The following is a 21,800-nucleotide window of genomic DNA, read 5'->3' on the forward strand; positions in this document are numbered from 1 at the left end:
CGCGCAGCGCTAATTTGCTAGCATGTAGCTTGTCCTTAGGATCCAAAGGGGGGTGAAGTTAGAAGCGACCAAGCACTTCCACGTTGTCCCTATTTAAATACAGTTACGTGAGTAGTTACACGACCCAAGTTTGGTTACACAAAATGAAACATGGCAATTTTTCTAAGCGGATAACAAGGATAACTATATAGTATGGCGGAATAACAACTGGAAGCACTTCGACGTCGGCGCAGTAATATCATCACTCAAAACATGACAGGACTATATACCTTCTGCTTGTTTTCACAACCCTGTACGATGCACGTTATAACCACGATGTTTGATTGTTCACAAACTATCTTACTACAACCTGATGCTTCCTCAACTGTGCACAAACTACTACAGGTAGTGCAGGCGACGGCGTGCAGGTCACGTAGGTTCTATTGACGGAAGTAAGAGGGGGAGCGGAGTGATGATATTACTGCGCCGACGTCGAAGTGCTTCCAGTTGTTATTCCGCTATACTATATAGTTATCCTTGTCATCCGCTTAGAAAAATTGGCATGTTTCATTTTGTGTAACCAGACTTGGGTCGTGTAACTACTCGCGTAACCGTATTTTAATAGGGACAACGTGGAAGTGCTTGGTCGCTTCTAACTTCACCCCCCTTTGGATCCTAAGGACAAGCTACATGCTAGCAAATTAGCGCTGCGCGGAGTGCGCGCAAGAGCCATTGAGTGCACGCACAGAGGAGAGGGAGGTATGTATCACCTCGTCTAAGATCAGAGCAGAACATAGTTCAGTATGGAAATGCGGTGGTGTTTTCCTTTAAACTTGTGGGCATCGACCGACTTCTAACAACAAGGGAAGTCAATAGTGATAACTAGATATTTAACTTAACTTAGAAAATGCCTCTAATTCCCGAACTGACTAAAATACACATACAGGGCACATTGTAGGGGCCTCAAACACTTTGATCTCAGGTGTTAATTTGGTTTTGTCTCAAATAGTTTACTTAGGAATGTACTTTGAACATGTCCCAGGATTTTAAGATGGCCAATTCATTTTTGAATATTTTAATATTATACCAGCCAAATCAGATTTAACAGGATTTTCCACCTTAGTTTCATTCAAATACATTTGATACTTGTGTGGCAACGTAATTAACATTTCTTGTTTTTTTTTATTTTATAAGATGGTGTGTGGCATTTTGCATACAACTTTCAAACAAACATACAACTCGGTACATGGACCTGCAGTCGGGTTTGTGCCATGTGTGGTTCTTAACAGCTCAGTAATGATGACCGTTCAGAGGTTCAGCCTGGCTCAGTCATGCTTCTCATTACGCATTCTGTATGATTTTAAAGCATTAGTTTGACTCTGATTACTCCGATATCTCTTTCCCAATAAATAAAGAGCTTCTTAGCCTTAATGATGCCCCTCACACCCTTAATGACACAGCCCACCTTAATGAGCCAGAGAGGGAAGGTAGATGGCCATTTATTGCTTGAAAATAATTGCCAAAACAGGCGGGCATGTACTTAGCTTAGAGGAAATAAGCGGATGTAAACCTAAAAGCAATGGCGTCACCTGAAAAACAAAGAGATACACAAGAATACAGATACAGAATATTGATTTTATGAGATGGCCATAGGTATAAATTGGGTGGGAGACCTCAATCCCAAACCAGCAGTTGGCCATCTAATTAAGATGTCGTAAGGAAATAACATTTAAGGGTTGTTGTTTTTTTTCAATGTGTTGGATTATCTATTGCTGAAGTCCATGATACAAAGATGCATCATATATTTGTAGGCCTGTAGGAGATTAAAATGCACTCAGAGATTGGCTGGGAGAAACATGGAGGGGAGCACAAAAGCAATTAGGCCAATGGAAACACAGAGAGCAAAGTTGTTAAACTTAAACAACATATTAATCAAAGGGCCATGTTCTTTTTCTCTCTAAAGAAAGGGGGAAAAAATAACTTTTAAAGCCCGTTTTTCATCTGCCTGGTGTGCGTCATGTCTAGCCAGCTCTGCGACATAAAGCGAACCATTAGATAACATCTTCATTTCCAAGATAAAAAGGGGATAAAAAAGACAAGTGGAGGATGAATCACTGGAGCTCCCCTGTGTTTTGTTTTGAGGCGGAAGCTCAATTACTGGATTGTAGATAAATTAGGGGGACAACGCAGGAGGTGGAGGGTGTTATAAAAAGACAAAGACAATCGTTATATAAAAGGTTTTGTTGGTGGGATATCTATTTACAATTGGCCCCTCTTTCTTATCCCCGTCACCCTCGGCCCATTCCATTTCTCACTCTTTCCTCCTTCCTCCTTTTCTTCTCAATGGGAAGCTTTTCTTCCTCTTGCCCTTTTTTTCCTCCCTCTTTTCTCCCCCCTATGCTTTCTGCTCCTGGTGCGTGTTTATATTTCTTTTTTTGTCATTCCATCACTCCCTTCTCTTTTGTTTCCCCCTCATCGTCCCCTTTCCTCCTCCATTCTCCCCTCTGCCCTCTTTGCTCTCGGGCTTCCTGCTGTATCACTCTCCCTTTTCCTCTCTCTCACCCCCTCCCTCTCCCTCTCTCTCTCTCAGCTGTCCTCTCATTTTCATGCGGCCCGCTGGGCAGCCGTGCTCTGCGTCTTTATCTCTGTCTGTGGGAGAGGAGGCGGCCTCGTGCCAGCAACTAATGGACTTTTGAAAAACACAGACAGCCATGCATCACAGTCCGGAGGGCTGGGGAGAGGGAGAGGGAGGATTTGGAGTGAAGCCGAAAGGGAAGAGTGGCTTTCGGAGAAACGGTTTCGAAAGACACACAAGGGAAAGAGTGGTAGTGAAGGGAAAAAGTTCACTTCAGACGTTCCTCTAAAGCAACACAAGGAAAAGCTGGAGCGGGAGAGAAAAAGTCCAAATGCCTGCGAGAGCTGTAATCAGTAATGAGATCTGCAATCCGTTCTCACTCGTTTAAAGATGTAACACTTTCCCATTACATACCCGCGCATCCTCATCGCCCCGCATCTGCATCGCCATGCAAACAAGAGGAGACTCATAAACACTGTAATATTCGGTGTCGCCCCATGTGATTGAAAAGCCAGAATTTAATCGAGAATGGTTGCTTCTCAAAGAAATGACAGAAAAAGAAGTTTGTGAGTGGAATTTCACAATTCTGGCTTTTTACTTCTGGCAATTGTATTCACGCTTTAATCAAATAAGTCATTTGTGAAGGTTATCTTGCGGAACAAAACATGTAAGTATAAACTTGTGTTTGCCACAGAGTTTATTTTCATGAAAAATGCCATAGGCTTGTTGTCGAGGGAACCGGTGCGATGCTCCGGGTCAGCTAACAGAAGTAACCGTCTGTCACCGCCCACAACCATTCGGGACTGAAAAGTCAGCCGGTGGCTCCACCCGGAGAAGCCGAGTGTCCTCTGACGAGCGATAGATGAACTAGACACAGGCAATTTGATTCCCTCAGGAAGCAGAACACTTTAGACAAAATCAGAATACTCAAAGTAGACTTTACTTCATAGAAATTGGCGAAAAGGCTGAATGTTGCTGTCAACAACTTCCCCATTCAATATAATAACTATAACAAGCTACCGGGAAGGGGTGTGTGAAAACACATTGCTAGGGAAATTAACTTCTTTTATGCGTAGCAGAAACCACCCAAACAGAGATGAGTATTTCAATTACATGCTTAACATCGAACACCCCTGCAGACATCAGGCTCATCATAAGGAAGAGTGAGTCTGTATGTGTGAACAAAAGGTGAGAGCTGAAGGATTTACTCTGTTATTATCCTCATCACCATCTTAGTGCTTCAATTTTGATCTATGAAAATGTTGGACCTCTGTAGCATCGATTCCACCTACTCCAAAACATGAAAGTAGCTCATGAAAAGATGTGAGGGATCCATGGGGGTATAACTAAATCTGTGAATATTAATAGAAACTCACTGAGAAATGAAAGATTTGCAGTAAATATGCCCCAAGAACGAGAAATGAGAATGGGAAAGAGTGCTCACACCTTTTCAACCCAGTAACACAAACTCTGGCCATCTAAAGAGAACAACTTGAAAACATGGCATCCGCACTTCAAATAGACATTCCATGTAGTTTCATCTAACTAATCAGAGGACATCATAACATCCGCTCCATGTCGAATTGTAAAAATGTGGTCCTTTTGTTTTTTTGAGGAAATTCAGCAGCATGTTGAATGACTGTTTAGCATAAGGACACGAGTACCGAGCAGGTTTACTCCGTTTGAAAGGCACCTTCAGAGAGAGAACGGGAAACAGAAGACTGTTGTAGCTCAAGGCTTAGCAGATGGAATAATTTCTGGTGTCTGGGTCACATCTCAAGAATCCAAAGCACGCACGCACACACACGCACACACACAAACACACACTGTTTATTAGTCTCTAATGCACCACACTCATGATCTCTACCTGCAAAGGAAGACTTAGTTCCAGTGACTCTCTCTCTCCTGTCTCTCTCTCTCTCCCACACACACACACACACACACACACACACAAACACTGTTTATTAGTCTCTAATGCACCACACTCATGACCTCTACCTGCAAAGGAAGACTTAGTTCCACTCTCTCTCTCGCTGGCTCACTTTCTCACACACACGCACGCACACACACACACACACACGCACGCACGCACGCACACACACACACACACACGGGGGACTTGCAATGCAGTTACAACAGAAATCGTTTCCACACTGCACTCGCTGCCTTCATACACGCGGTCAGGCAGGAATGGAAATGTATCTGTAATGGCCAAGTGCAAGCCTTCAGCAGCACACTCATTCCGAGTCTCACAGCGGACCCATCGAAATTGCAAGGCATGCCCGCCCGCGTCTCCCTGCACAGAAAGTGTGCTCAGAAACATTCAGCCCAGGTCTGAGTTGAACTCCGAGGGCTGGATTCCTGTGAACCATGCTCAAAAATAAATGCATTCTAGGTAATCTAATCTTCCCTTTGCCTTCCAACAGTAGGTTGTGTTAACGGAATGAGTAAAGGCACACTCCGCCTCGCTCTTTACACATGTTTACACATGTTTACATTATGCAAGAGTGACTACAGGCCTTTGTTGGCCCATGATAAAGAACGGTCAAGCAGTGTTACAATAGCAGATGCTTTAAAATGTGGAGAGATTCACGGGAGCAATGGGACTGTATGATCTGGAAGATTCACTTTGGCAAACACCAGCTGTTCATTATTTTTTTGGTGAGTGCGGCTGCGGAGGCACTCAGATTATCAGAACCACTGTGAAGTATTGGCACAGTATGTCAGTCAGCCTGCTAACTGATAGCGAGGTTCTCCTCTCCAGTGACGGCTCTTTCTTATTGTCATTCATTTACTTCAACTCAACCGTCAGGTAGCTGCTACGGGTCAAATTTCTCCTGGAATTTAAATCATTCTGGGATAAATAGCAACTGGAAAAAAGTCCCTCCATTTAATTACCCTCGGGAGTAGATGGAGATACGGTGACTGATGGTGTGAGAGCACTCGTGCACCTAAATCTGTTGCTGCTGGAAAAGCATCTGAGTGTATCAGTCATCATTTTCTCTCCTTGCCTTTGTAACCATGATTTCTCTCCCATGGTTCCAATTAAAACTCCTCCAAATCAGAGTGTATTGCTCCCATATTACCACATGTAAGGCTTTTTTTAAATTATATATATATATATATATATATATATATATATATATATATATACACACACACACACACACACACACACACACACACACACACATAAGTGATGTCATAACTTGGATCTTAAATAGAAATTCAGCTTTAAAAGTTGCCTTGGATGGAATCCATCTCCAGTGTTTTCTCCTAGCCATTATTGAATTATTTCTTTTAGGGGGGCTTTGACACTTTGGCACCAAAACTGATCACTGAAACCGCTTCTGAACTTAATTTAGGAGATCTGGCAGCTTCTTAGTAGTGGGTCAAACACTACCACCTGCACTTCATCAGCCCTTTATGTTCTCAAAACTGCTAAAATGTGAAATTGGCATATATTTGACATTCGGGATCCTGCCTCAGTGAAGTGAGATTGGCAGGCTGTGCTTCTCCTGGTTGTTTCGGACGATGATCTGCTGTGGTTTGCCGCTAATGCATAATGTCGGCACATCGCAGTCTTAATTCCATGGTTGATTTTCAGTAAACGCGCCCCATGCCAACCAAAGTGGACGATTATACGTGTCTACGCTGAAGGGTATAATTGTGAAAAGTAACACCCCGTAAGTGAAGTGGCCACGGTTGTAGAATAGAGGGCTGGTTTCAGTCAAGCACAGTGACGGCTGAGAAGTGGTCGACTGTGGCAGATAAGAGAGCCGCAAAGCAAAAGGTCCTCGGCGAGGGTGTCCGGTCTCATTTGCTTTGACAGGCTGAGGAGCTCAGTAATCTGGGACGACCTTGAAGTCAGTCACTGATCCTCCACATTGAGATGAGCAAGGTGGCAGACACGGTTCACACATTTAGTCCGTCCACGGAGCTTGATTGAGTGGAAGGGGTCTAGACCCCTTGAAGTAAGACAGGCTCATTGATGGACAGTGGGATGTTCTGACCCAGCTCTTCTGTCTGGGGGGCAGTTGAAACTATTGATGGAGTTTTTGTTCATCTACTGGTTTGTTTTGACTTGGTTGAGGATATTTGTTAGCCTGCCTTTTCTCAGACAAAGGGGTTTTCACACATACGTCTCTAGTCTCTCTCTGTTTATTTCATTGTTTGCCCGTCTGTCTCAAGCTCTTCTCCTTCCTTTAATCCAAGTTGTGCAAGTATACTTCCCTTCTTCACTAATTCAAGGAAAGCACAAACTTTCCCTGTATGTTTTGGATTTAAATCCACCTTCAAAGGAAAGTTAAGGACATCACTGCATTATAGTCATGGAGTCATATCAAGCCTCCCCTCGTGTGCAGTATGCCATTACATGATGCATTACTATATAGAGAGTTTCTTCAGTGCAAAATGCAAATTATTACTACTTTTATACTTTGTTTCCACCAACGTATAGATCTCAATTATATTTGTGACCTCTAGTCTGGGAGACAGGCAGACAGACAGACAGGCAGGCAGACAGACAGACAGACAGACATCAAATCGTACTTCAGGGCATGTAAAGCAGAAGACAGTAAACACCATCTATTTTTGGTAGACATATCCAATAGTGTTGTCTTTATTGTGGACTATGGAGGGGGGGGGGGGGTTTGATTAAGAAAACAAGTACACCCAGCCACATAAAAAAAAGAATGATTCACACTTTTCAGAGGCAAGCGAATGTAACACGAGACTTCATTATGAAAAATACAGTCGAACAAAGGGGAGATGAAAAGGAAACGGAGAGAAATAATCATTTTTCTGCCAGATCCTATTAAGGGTGGCATCTTAGTTTTGGCTCACTGATCCGTCTCGGATGATCCGTCTCTCCAACATCTGTCTCCAATTACTCCTCTCTTCCACTATCACATCTCTCATCGGCTTAACGCGGTCTGAGCAAAGATTTGCATACAGCGTGGCAATAGGCGATTCATTTCTTCTTCTTTTTTTCCCCTCCTTTGGCGCCCACTTCCTGAAGAAACAAAGAGGACTAATGACAGCTGAGGGTAATTAAACAACAGAGAAAACAAAGAGGAAGAGAGGGAGTGAAGAAGTTGTCATATATGCATCTCAGGGGGATGAAGGCGACTGTTGTCACCAGAGCAAGCAGTCAGACAGAAGGCCTCGCGAGGGATCGATGCCACCTGCGAGCCAGGCTTTCATCCGCTCGGATCGGGCCACGGGCGCTTTTCTGTGTTTTGCTTCTTGGAAGAGGGATGTAATTGATCATTGATCGAGAGAATGACGAAGAAAGCAAACCACACAATGAATATGTCGTTTACAGGAAGTATAACGGTGCTTTTAATGCTGTATTTACCACTTCACAAGCCTCTTTTGTATTAAAAGCATACGACAATGTAATGCATATATCCACTCTATCATGTTGATATTTTAGCTGGATGATTGTGTGGTATTTCCGTTCTTTTAAAATGTATATTATAGTTATTAAAACATGGTATACCAAAACCTAGCTCTTAAATTTCAAGAGAATGTCCTGAAATAACCTTCTTCACATAAATTGATGCAGCATGATGCATGGAAGGGGAGGCGCCATCTCCCTCTCCTGCGCCTCGATTGATTTGCTTGCACCTCATCTTATCTTTATTCAGATAACCACAGATCTGCATGAAGCCAGCCAGTGCAGACCGGGGGGGAATATTTAGCTTATCATTGTAATACTCTCTGATTTGTCAAATGAGGCTCACGCTAAGGCTGCAGAGAGCATGTGGGAACCAAGGAGAGGGAATGAGAGGGAGACGTAGCAGAACCATTAGTAGGTCTGTCTGTGAGTGTGAGTGTGTGTGTGTGAGTGTGTGTGAGAGCGAGAGAGAAAGTTTTACATCAAAGACTTGCCTACCTGTCAGTACACACGAGTTCCATATTCACATTATGAACTGTCAAATATCACAACAGGTATACATTTGTTGTGTTTATGCCACATTTTAGCTTTTTGCAATTCCGTTTCACATGAAAGCTGATTGTTTCTCTGGGAGATAAAAAATGAATGGATATGGACTTTGCTGTGGGGGATGAAGACGCGCTGCCATCTTAACTCCATAACATACTGCTCAATGGTGTAATAATGAACGAATAAAATCTGGTGAAAATGTTCTACTTTATCACGGCCGTGAGTCTTCATCTGAAGTTTTTACACTTCTGCAGCCACTTCATCAGTGTATTCCCAAGCACCGAACCTCCCATGTGTAACACATTTCATCTATCGCTAAAAGGCAAAAAACCCTGAATCGTTTAAGAATCTGACTTTGCACTCGGGGACGATTTGTTATGTGCCACTTTTAAAAGTGTTTGTAATCTAAAATGTAATTCATTGATGAGGAAAAATACATTTTTTGATACATTTGAATTCCTACTTAGAGCAAGATGAAGAATCTATTATTCCTTTTGCATGTCGGGTGCCCTTGAAGGGATCTTCAAGGGAGAGGGGAGGAGAGAGAAAAAGACAGTCAGAGAGTGGACCCTGGAGTAGTTTAGCTGTTTTTTGAAGCTTCAGCATGGCTAGACTCTGAAGCCAAACTGTTTGAACTGTGGACGAGATAGAAGGACCTCTTGAAACCTGCCTAGACACTCGTTGGGCTGGTTCTGTCGTATAATTGGAAAGGAGCATCTCGAGAGTTATACAAGTCAGAATGTGTGAGCACTTCCAGGACCGTGCTCATATATAGTCCTCTTCACCTCGTAGTTTTGCTTCATCTGATCAAGAATGAAGTGGACTGACCTTTTGAAATATGTTTTTCTCTTGGTAAATCCAAATCCTTATTTGTGTGTTATTATGGTTGTGTTTCGGCAACACAAAGCGTCTCTTTAAGTTAGTTTTAGCACAAGTGGAGTATTGTTTAAGTAAACTTAAGTTTGGGGAATGCAACTGAAATAAAATTAGTGTAATGAAGCATGGGAGTAATAGTATGTTTGCCTGATGTGGTTCTGACCTGTTGTGAGCTCTGTTGGAGTTTATTTCCTTGGCTCCTGAAGTAATATTTTAGATCTTATCAGGCGTTTATTGATTTCAAGTTTAGGTTGTTAACATGGTCTGCCGTGCATTTATAAGATTACATTGTAATTAGTTCAAATGATGTTGTACAACATGTTAACATTCTTGTCACAACCAAGTCTGCGTTTTACGAGAATATTTGTTAGAACAACTAATTATAAATATGAATGGAAAATTATTCATAATTCCCATAATTTCCAGTTTTCTGTCCCTTTGCCTTAAAAAAAAAACAAATTAGAGCAGGAGCAAAAATGGCTCATGGTTCAGTGATGTTATCTTCATTAAATAAACTCAGCATCCTGCATGTGAGTGATGGAAAATAGTGGAAGGAGAAGGAAAGAGAGGCTGACCAGGCTTTAATTGAGTGATTATGGATCTCGCTGTGTTGTCTGTGTCACATTCATAAGAGAGACAAACAAGTTCCAATAATGCTTAGGATTTGTTGGTCGTTTGATGTGTGTGTGTGTGTGTGTTGCCAGTGTCAGTGTTTCTGAGGAAAACAGCTTCTGATAATTACCCTGGCACAACTAGCGTCACAACCCTGGACACGGAACAGAAGGAAAAGTGTGTGCGTGTCCGCCGTGCATCTGTGTGCGTTACGTGAGGGACATATATGCAAAGCGGTAGTTAGTGTTGCTTGCATATGCGTACTGCATGTGCATGATAATCTCACAGTACAGACATGTTTAAGCAGGTTAAAGCCTAAGACTGAAACGATTTAATGGAGAGTTCACTTGAGAAAGGCTTACAAATACAGGCACGTTTATTCCCTGCAGGACCCACGATCTGATAGCAATTCACTCAAATGTGCCTGCAAATGAAAGTGCTGGAAAGCTCTCCGGATGATAGCTAATGATAGAATCTCTTGCCCCCCATTTGTATGGTGATAGGAAGTTTTTTTCTTGTTTTACGAAACTGGAAATCATGCTATTTAAAATACCATGTGAACACAGCCCACTGGTGTAAGCATATTTTTGGTTTCAGTGATTGAGGCTTTCGCTTGAGGCTTTCGCACAACATTACAAGCTGTTCCCTCCTATTGTTGGACATCGCCTCCTCTGAGAAATAGCTACCATTTTTAGATTTGATCAAGGTAACAGATGCAATAGGCAGCCATTGAGCAACTTGTAAGAAAGACATTTGGTTAAAAATCTGTCATCTCTGCGGAGACAAAAAGTTTCCAAATATGATGTTTTCCTTCAGGAAACTCATGGCCAGAAGTCTTAATGTTTTCTTTCTCTAGTTTCTCAAGCACAGAGGAGAAGTCTTTGTGATAGAGTATATGCAAAAGATATGCTGTAGATATATGAAACATGGCATATGCCATGTAGAGTAATGTGTATGGAAAATACACATTACTACAGTGCAAATATCATATTGGTAGTTGATGATCCCATGTCAGGCATGTCCCCTCCATCTTTTTATAACCAGTTTTCCTTCTTTGACCACAATCCTCCTTCGGCCCCAAACTCCCAAATCTCTCAATTCAAATAATATGACTTTTAAGTCCAAAATCACTGATTCAGTATCTGCACTATGATAATATGTGAACTGGTGAGTTCAAGTATAATAGCAGAAAATAAATAAAATAAAATCCCAACCATCTCCTTAGCTTTGTTTACCTCCCTGCACTGAATGCAGAGTGGTCTATTATTTTTTTCCATCTCGAACAAAACTCTCGAACCAAACTCTCAGAAAACCTCACTGTGACCCGTAAACATTTTGCACACTTAACTGTTGTTTTTCTAATATTGTCGCTGGCAAAGTATTAAAGCCGCTGCGATCTGGAAAGCAGAATGATTTGATTTGAGCTATTATTCTATTCTCTTTTTGGTTGGTACTCAGCTGCTATAAAATTGAGGTCGTGCCTCCATGACATCAGTGTAAAATATGTATTCCAGCATCAACAAAAGTATGCAAGAAAGCTGCGTTTGTTGCTAGAAGTCGTGAATTATTTCCTTGTATTGTATCAGGCCTTTATCAAAGAAGCAGGAGGTAGCCAGCGGAAGCATCTTTACATATTTGTAGTATTTTTTTCTACTGGTTTCTTGGTATGTCTTATTGTCATGGATATTAGTTTAAGTAGAGACTCAATCGCAGGCTGTCAAAAGTGCATGTAAACAGTTTAACCTGCGTAACACCTTAATTGGAGCTCATTGCCAGGTTACGCTGTGCAGGCAAATGCAGCTTGAGAAAGCATATAAAGCTGCCTTGCCCAGATAATCCCACTGAGTCCGTAACAAACTGGAGAGCTCATCAATCTTGTATGCCAGTGACCTTATGTTTCCTACAGCGACAAATAGAAGGCGGATGTCTACCCTCCTCCTTCGATGGCGTTCTCTTTCCTTCTCATCATTTGGATTTAGGCAGGCTGCAGACTTAAGGGATGTTAGCTGTGAGTGTCAGACATTTGGAAAGCAGTACTATTGTCAAGGGTACTATGTACGAGATTTTGAGCTTTTCCATTTATTCTCAACGGCTCTCGACGTTGGCTCACAGCTAGCAGTGCTAACGATGGTAAAAAATCCTGGCAAATCTCACAGATAATTGTTTGCAAAAGGCAAAACAACGAGTACACGTAACATACTGCAATGTGGGCCGATAAAAAGAATATAAAAGCTTTTCCAGACTGAACAAAGTTCTCCATAAGAAAGTTGCAAATCTTTTCAATGTGAGCCGCTAGATGATCACAATCAGAGGTATAGCAAAGCACCAGGGGAAGCTGACCTTCCACACGTCACTTTTATGCTGTCGGGATTTTGTTGCTAGTAATTAATCAGACTGGAACCAATATTAAACCAATGCTTTGCATGTAGAGCACTTGTTCTAGTACATCAAATCAAGTGCTCCCTATTCACAGATACATCGTCTCTGCTTATGAAACGCAGCTGCAGGCAATAGCATTCTCCCTCGCCGGGCCCTGGCATTATTTTCATTGTGGAGATAATTCCTTTTTATGTGACTTTGTGCTACGCTGCCATTGCTTTAATTATTAATTTATTGGGTGTACTTTAATTGGATTAAAGGCACACTGCACTTGAAGAAATCTTCTTATGACTAGTTTGGAACCAATATGAAGTGACCCCATGTGAGGTCCCAAATCCATGGCTGGAAAATAAAATACACCAGATAAAAACCTTAATAATAACTTTTCATCACTTACGTGTGCCGTCATTTCAGAAACTTTGAAAACATAAGATACTGTTGCAAAATATTCAGGCAGCAACTATTCCCCACATCCTTTTCTTTTACCTTTAGTCTTACACCAGTGCTGCTATGTGTTGTACTCTCACTCATTCTCTCCAGCTCATCTGGCACGTAATGAAGACTCCATTTATACTTGTTTTCCTCCATCGTGTTTTTTCATATAGGTGGATAAAGAGTGAAGTACTGTATATAATCCAAGCCAAAGTCCTTTTCACACGCTTCCTCTAAAAATGGCACCTGAGTCAATGTACACACATTAATCCCACCCTGTCCTTGCATCAACACGTAGGGGGGGGGGGGGTTTGTAGTCCCTTTCCCTTAAAGGCATGGTGTGACCTCGAGCTACGCTGAGCTCGGCGAAAGTGTCACCTCAACACCAAAATTTAAAGGACAGGATTGGAAGTTGTTGTCTCTATTAACTTGATTGACAGGTCTTTTATAATGCAGGGACTTTTTAACAACTATATTTATGACAGTGGTGCTTTTATTTGATGGAGTTAAAGGGTTTGTTTACATCAGCAGTAAAACAGGCCTTTAATTTATTACATGGTGACATAAATGCTGACTTTCTATCAGGAAGAACTCTAACAGGAAGACTACGTGTGTGAGCTGAGCCATCACATGAAGTCATTGTATCATTGTGGTCACTTGTATTGATAAGCACAGCTTGGTTGTGTCTTCAGTATGACATCAGGGTTCACCACATAAATACAGCCTGTGCATAGTAACACACACACACACACACACACACAGACCTTTTCACCCAAATAGCGAGTCCTGTACTATTGTAGGTTCTTTTTTTTTAATAATTTACTTTCCACAAGGCCTTTCCATAATCTTTCCAATTCAAAAGTAATAATGAAAAGCCATTAAATGATTTGCAGTAATAAAGTACTCTTTCCATTCTTTTTAAGGTTGTAAAGTGCAGAATGAGCCAATCTGATGCCCTGCAGTGAATTATTGCGGACACACACACACACACACACACACACACACACACACATGCACTTCAGGGGACTACAGACTGTGAAATTACCCAATCAGAGGGTCTTGTCAGTGCTCAGACATTAGTCATCACACACAGACCAACTGAGGTGATACACACACACATACACACAAGCACACACACTGAAGACAGAGGACTTTGAACGTTTCATAAAGCTCCATAAAAGTTAATGACACACCGAATCCAAAATAATGTGAAGTGTGTGTGTGTGTGTGTGTGTGTGTGTGTGTGTGTGTGTGTGTGTGTGTGTGTGTGTGTGTGTGTGTGTGTGTGTGTGTGTGTCGATTGTGTGTGAGTGAATTGTCAGAAAACGTATCCCAGCCAGGTTGTTTAGTCTCCATTTCGGAGTGAAGAGATTTTCTTTTTTACGTTACGAGGAGCCACGTTAACAACAAGCACCTTCACTTCTGTAAAACAACCCGGGAGTCTCACCTTGCTTCACTTTGACCCTCTTTTTCTGACAGGTGGTTATGAAATATCTCTGTGATGAGTCCTTGTATATCACCTTTACAGTGAATGTATCACCATTCAGCTGCTCCACAATGACACACAACGAGTCGGTCTATTGATCGATTTTTTAATGAATCGGGGAGCTAAACTGGTAATAAAAACTCTTCTCAACCGATACCTGTCACCCTCTTCTTACAGGCATATGTGATGAAGCTTAAGGCTCAGGAACAAAGAACTAAAAACAAGGAATAGATGCACGTAAAATGTTGCTGCAAGTAAAAAGTCTTTGGCTTTTGATCAATATGTGTTAAAACATTAACGAGAATCTCAGCAAGGACCTCTTAGTGAATCATCTTGATAACACAACAGAATGTTGTTGGGTATCACCTCTATAGCCTGAGGCCAAGATGCACCTCCAACCGACTGTAAATGTATTTTTCTTCTTCCTCTTTCAGGTGAAGTACGGCCGGTTTGGCTTCGTGTGGGACGCGGCAGTGCTGGAGTACGTTGCTAACAACGACGAGGACTGCTCGTTCTACACCGTCAGCAGCAGCGCTCCAGACCGTGGCTACGGCATCGCCATGCAGCACGGCAGCCCCTACAGGGACATCTTCTCCCAGAGGTAAGAGACGTAACAGTAAACACCAGTCGGACGCATCCTCGGCTGCACTTTATTTGTTGTTTAAAGGAGACGGTTCACATGCGCTGAGAAGCCATTTATATTCCGTACTGTTCATCTCAGTCACGTCATCTCCCGTTTTAAGATAAGAGATGCCCTTATACTTTTGAGTTATGGGGTGGAAAATGCATTCATATATGCGGCCACTTCAGGAGAGGCTGTGTTAGCGTTTAGTTGGCTGCTCCAAATTCATGTCAGCCAAATCAAATGTGGCCAGTCCCATACAGTTTGGCCCTCTTCCTGCTTGAAATATGTTTTTCTGCAAGTCAGACTATAGAGAATAGCCGATTAAATTGTGCATCTATCTTCCAGAATGAATGAAACGACACTTGCGTGCGGCTACCTCGCTCTGCCTCGGCGTGAACCATCGGTTCACGTTGAAGTTAAGCAGGTCTGACAACGCGGCCTCACATGAGTCAACGGCAGACAGTGCAGATGCATCTGAACTGATTCCAGCTGTCCAACATGTTGCTAGAGCACACAGTGGAGGTTTTGTTGTGTGGCCACGGAGTAATTCATTTATTCATTCATTCCTCTACTTATCTTGTGCGCGAGGGCTATTAGGAAGCTGGGTAAAAAGGTCATTGATTCATCTCCTGTCAGCCGCTGAGCAGCTGTCTCTGCTGTGCTTCTGCAGAGCTGAGTGTCTTTGTTTGTTTGTATTTATTTTTAATGCAATGCTGCGATATGAGCCACATCAACCCATCGCAGCTCAGTCATATGAGGTGAGGCGTTTCTGTGAAGGCCACATAAGGATCGCTCGCACCCCCTTTGGTTTTGTTTGTGATCAAGCGTTGCATCATTTCAAGGGGAGGGCAAAACCAAAATGTCTAATGCTTTCATGCTGTAATTTAGAATATGTAAAATAGTCTCTCATTGTTGTTTTGTGTGTGTGTGTGTGTGTGTGTGTGTGTGTGTGTGTGTGTGTGTGTGTGTGTGTGTGTGTGTGTGTGTGTGTGTGTGTGTGTGTGTGTGTAGATGGAAACACATTTCATGTACGTGGGACAACATGTGTGAGCTTCACAGAGTGTACGACCCGCCTGTTTTTAGCTCCGTATGCGGTAGAGCGTTGCTCTTCAGAATATTGCCAATCATGGCTGTTTATCAAAATAAACAAACAATTAATTGACTGGCAATGTTTCCAATTCCCTTCTATTATTTTCGGGGGCAATGTCACACTCTTGGGAAGGCAGTTTTCAAACAGTTTACTCCCACCGCTCCCCCCACGGTTCAAGCGAAAAACAGACACGGAAATTATCAGGAGGGAAAACATAATTACAGAGGTATAATTGTTTTGTTTTTTATTTTCTGTGATTTATTTCTATTTTTCCATCCTGACATTCTGTGTTATGCAGATTAATTAAAGTACAAAGAGCAGGTTTGGGCAGGGATTGTATTAGCGTCCCCGTGCCCTGATAAACATGGACAGTAATGCTTCTCTCGGCTTCATTATCTTTGGTGGCCCGGTCATGACAAGTCTGGCAACTTGATGATTAGATCTGGGCTTTTGTTTTTGACCAGTGCACATCCATTTGTTCAAACATAAAACAACAGATGACTGCATTTGAGCAGAACATAATCAGGTGATTCATTTGTAGATTACGGCTACATTTACAAAGGTTTACTCCATCATTACAGTTGAAAATCAACACTCCGTTAGCCCTGCTCGTAGAGACATCGGAGGTTGTTAAACGTTCGAGCCGTTAGTCGCAATCTCGGTCTGCAGCAACGAGCCCAGAGCGCTGTGATGGGACCTTTCCAAAATACCGAGGGGAAATGTTGTGGAACTAGTGTACAAGCGTGAGTGTTATTGAGACGACACAGGCTGCAGTAGCTACAGGAACGACATGGGCAGGATTTTGTCGTCATCGGTAGATTGCTGTATGGATCTCATCCACTGAGGGATTTCTGAAACCGCGGTGCAGTGTAGACAGGGCACAAACAGCGAGGCTGATGGGAGGAATTATATAAGAGGCAACATCTGCTTAGCATGCCTAACTCCTTTCACATGCCAGTACAGACACCACAAATCTCAGCTCCTGTATCACTATATTCTGCCAGACGTTTCTGATGTTTCTCATCTTGCCGTGACATGACAGAGGAAAAATATTGATTGCAGCCTCGGGCTTTTCTGTCCTTGTGTTAGAAGAACATATTCCAGATCAAAGTCAGTGTAAAGTCTGGGTTTTGATTCAGTCTCTCATAACATGATGTTGCTTTCTATTAGTTTTGATTCGTCTTAAGCTGTTTTTTTATAACTTTCTAGCAGATCTCAGACTGTTAATGTCTAATTGTTTTCAATCAAGCTGCACAAAGTGTTTTTTTGCCCTGCAAGGGTCCCTATGTTTTTACGCTATTCATAATATTACATTTTACAACTCTCAAATATATATATATATCCCAAAACAGCAGCAAGTAAAACTTTTGATTGTTTAAATAAATGTGTTCGTGTGTGTAATGATTGTTTCTCAATTTGTTCTCGGGTCCCTTTTCCAACAGATATCATAATCTCAATGAGATAATTAATCTTGATATCGGGAAAATAAAAAATGTACTATAAAGAGAGCACAAAATGTGAGATGATAAATAGTGAATGTGCGGTGTAATTGGAGAGGGAATCGGCATCTTCAGAGGAGTACTTAGCGTCTCAGCGAGTGTGTGTGTGTGTGTGCGTTCTGCATACTTGAGGAGTGTTTACTATCCGCAGGTCCCTGAAGGTAACAAGAGACATGAAAAATAATGTATTTGCTTTGACACTGAAAGAAGTGAAAGAAAGGAGGGCGACGTCTCTACAAAATAAACCTCATCGTTGTCAACCACTTTGTTTGGAAGAAGCCGTTGCCAGAGTGAAAGTGCATCACCACTCCGTGTCCCTGTGTGTGTTTGTGTATTTGTGTTTGGATCTGTGTATATTTGTTGGCACTGTAGAACAAATAATGTGCAGCGGTGTGTGTGTGCGTGTGTGTGTGTGTGTGTGTGTGTGTGTGTGTGTGTGTGTGCGTGGGAGTGCTGTGCTCTGATTGATGGAGACAGCCTGCAGATTTACCACAGTCAGAAAACAGTCGTGTAAAGGGCTAGTCCGCTAATTTAAACTGACAGCTACTGACAAGTTGTTTTGAAGTGCTGCTGAAGGGCCAAGATTGTGGGTATAGAGAGGAGAGAAAAAAATAAGCCCTCTCTCCCAGGCATGTATTATTTCTGTCTGTGATTGTCCACGGGCATCGATGTGAACATTTAAAATAGAAGATTTAATCCATAGCAGATGGACATCTTGAGGGTGCTGCAGTCTAAGAAGATAAGCTGCGGGCCAGACATTTTATTGCACATATTGAACACAATTACGTCTTACATTTTCGATTGCAAGATAGATGAGGTGCCTCCTCGTGTGTGATTACAGTCGGGGCCGCAGAGTGTCCATCTTGGACACCGTCTTCAGGGTAGGAACAAATTAAATGAACGTCGATGATACATTTCAGCAGGAATAAACTATAACTATACACTCGAAATGAATTATATGCTCATTAGTATATCAGGGACATGCTCGGAGGGCGTTGGTTCCATGAGACACTTGATTATAGTCACATAACATATTCATGTTTTATGACCTGGCTGCAGGCAAGTGTCCTTCAGTGGCCTATGGGCTGAGAGCCGAGCGCTTCTCAAAACAAAAGCAAATGGTACGCTGTATTTCTGTGGGTGCCATGGCAGCGCTGCACGCTCGAGGGGCCCAATGATGTACTCAACAGCGACAAATCATCGCTGCAACCACGGACACATCACACCTCAGAGACCACGGGATAGATGGCTGTGGTGAGCATGCAGCAGAGGTCACTTCATTCTGTAGGAATGACGTTGGCCCACGGCTTGTAAGCATCCTGACCTGGACCGTATGAATGAAAACCGCGGCAACCATATCGCCCATCGGCTCTGGTTGCCTCAAATGAGATGTGGTTTTGGGCAGCTGTGAGGGACTGGGGCTTTTAGTCGGTTCAAGTTTATTTCTCATCTTGAAAGGAAACCAATGTTCTTCCACTTAAAGGGGATAGAAATATCAATATTCAAGATGTAAAAACTGGATCAGAGAGGGTTTGATAAAGGTTATTATTGTGCTGTTGAGTATGAGTTTGATGTAGACCCAGTTAATGTGTCCCTCTTATTGCTACAAAAGACATATTAAAGTGTATGCATATGTATGTTATAACTACTATTTATTTTTCTCCCTTTCTGTCCTAATATCTTTTGGTTCACTCTTAAATCCAGTAATCCACACATCCCTTATTTATTATTCCCTCCACAGCCCGAGCACTTCCATGCATTTATTTCTTATCCTATCCAGATGGTAAAAGTGGAGTCCAACCACAGCGAGTGATGTGTCACCATTATGAAAGTAGGCCTCTACTATAACTTGTTTTTTAGTAATACTAAAGGGGCTCTGGGTCCCAGTGAATACAAAGCAATACGACTCATAAAAAACAGTTTGTTTGCGATGCGTTCAGTATTCTGGCAAGCTTGTGTTCCAGCAGCACTCATGACTCTAAAATTGTCAACAATTGTTGTAAAAAAAAAAACAACAACAAAAGTTGATGAACTGACTTGTGAAAGTTTGGTTATTGCAAACCTTCAAGTGAAATTTAATGATTCGTGGAGTGGAGTTTTTCTTTTGAAATGTATATGACAGAGATAAAGCAAATTGCATCATTGAAGGACACATAACTGGGTTTTAAAGCTGCCTCTGCCCATGTAAATCTTACATTTTAGTCTCAGCAGAAGGGTTGTAAACGGAGACTGCAGAGCCGGGGTACCTGCTCCAGCACTGTTGGCTCTCTCTCACAGTTGTCTTTGGCAATACAATACATGGAAGTTCTTACAAAACAGTCCCTCTAATTACCCTCATAATTTGTCAGCGCGGAGTCTCTGAGGGAAAAATCTACACCATCAGATGACATAATTAGCAAGCAAAGTGAGGTTAGTAAGTCAAATGGAGCTTCAAACTAAATGAATTGATCAACCAACATGAAATATATTGTTCTGATAATTGTTGTTTCGTAAGCAGAAATGACAGCATTCTGTGATTTCACCTGTTTGACGGATAAAACGAGTATTTTTCAGTTTGACTTTTTAATAACCAAATGATTAATCAATGTAGCAAAAAAAAATAATCCGAAGATTGTGAACTGTAGTGAATTTAGCTAAAGTTTCTTTTGGTTTTGAATCGTCAGTGAGAAAATTCACTTGCTGTTGTGCTCTTGGGGGCCCATTCAAGAAAGTCACATATTGACTTGTTTATTGGCTTTCCCCCCCCAGGTTTTATTCTTTCACTCTTTCTGTGTCTGTCTCTCTCTTTCTTATTGATTAATTTACTGCACTGACCATTTCAGTTCATATAATAACTCCACATCCACATTTCCATGTTAATCCGATGGGAAAGCAGGAAAAAACAGACCTCAACAAGAGCAGAGGGGGAAAAGAGAGAGTAACTGTGTGCTGCCCGTCACTAAAGAGCATCAAAATGGTTTGAAATCGTTTCTAACATTTCAGATTTAAACTGAGACTGATTTATTTTTGAAAAGTCTGCTCCATATTTGTGAGGCTCTTTGTAACAGCTTAATACCATGAGCTACACCAATAATACAAATAAGGCTCCTGCGATAGAAGCCAAACGCTGTTTATCTCTCTCTTCATCAATCACATGCGCACACACACACACACACACACACACACACACACAAATTCACATTAAGCTGGAAGCTCTGAAGCCCTCAATTTCCAATCCACGGAAATCACATTTGGGGAAAATAATGATTTTTTTCCAAGGGTGGTGTGCAAAGAAAGGACAACAACGTTGTACCACGTGACAAAAAAATAAATAAATGAATGTCAAGTGTCAAGCTAATCTCTCTCTCTCTCTCTCTCTCTCTCTGTCTCTCTCTCTCTCTCTCTCTCTCTCTCGCTCTCTCTCTCTCTCTGTCTCTCTCTCTCTCTCTCTCTCTCTCTCTCTCTCTCTCTGTCTCTCTCTCTCTCTCTCTCTCTCTCTCTCTCTCTCTCTGTCTCTCTCTCTCTCTCTCTCGCTCTCGCTCTAAGCTCTCTCTCACTCAAACGCTGTCAATCTTCTACCAATTCATCATAGTATAAAACAGCCCACACACTTATTATATTCATTAAGTCTTTATTAATCACAATTAATGTTGTGGATGTAGCTCTCTCTCTGTCCCCCCCCCCCCCCCCCCCCGTTTCTCTCTCTCCGCCTCGCCCTCCCTCCCTCGATGTGTTAATGACGGTTAATGACTGTTTGACTTCTCTGTGTTGTTTGTCATAGTTCAGCTTGATAATCTGTTCCAGTTCACCCACACACTGAGACTTAATGGTGCTTAATTGAAAACTTTGTTGACAAAGTGTATGACATTGAACCCAGAGCGTGCTAATTGAAATAATTAATCTTTGCAAACTTTACTTAAGGGACCAAAGACTCATGGGTAAATGACCTCTGTGACCCCATTCCTTCAATATGGCGACGCACTGTTAAAAGGGCCACTGATGGTCTCCTGTTGGAACGCTGGCCTGGCTTGTTTCCACGTCCCTGCCACGTTTGTTTCCTGTGGTGAAGTTGGGATGGACCCAGTCGGTCCACGTATGCAGAACTGTTAGCCCATAATTTAGTTTAAGGTAGCTCTCGCTTTTTAGTTTCTTGTTTAACCAAAGCATAAATGCAATAATCTATTTGGCCCCGACAAGACTATGGGTTTTATATCTATTCATCAAGTGGCCCAGATGTTGTACTGAGAGAGTCGACGTGTTTGAAATTATCATCTGTCAAATGAGTGTTAGACAGCTAAAATCCAAAAAGCCAAAGAAA

At 42.1% G+C, this 21,800-nt stretch overlaps 1 protein-coding gene across 2 annotated transcripts in view; it reads left to right on the plus strand.

Moving 5' to 3' along the window:
- Positions 1–21,800, plus strand: part of grid2 (glutamate receptor, ionotropic, delta 2) — a 396,313-nt gene that overhangs the window by 352,550 nt on the left and 21,963 nt on the right. For both annotated transcript variants that reach the window (XM_084025430.1, XM_084025431.1), the window contains exon 14: positions 14,724–14,890. In XM_084025430.1, coding sequence (XP_083881556.1) covers positions 14,724–14,890 — 167 coding nt within the window. The remainder of the gene's footprint in view (positions 1–14,723; positions 14,891–21,800) is intronic.

This window comes from Eutrigla gurnardus, assembly GCF_963514095.1.
Source record: "Eutrigla gurnardus genome assembly, chromosome: 13".
NCBI lineage: Eukaryota > Metazoa > Chordata > Actinopteri > Perciformes > Triglidae > Eutrigla > Eutrigla gurnardus.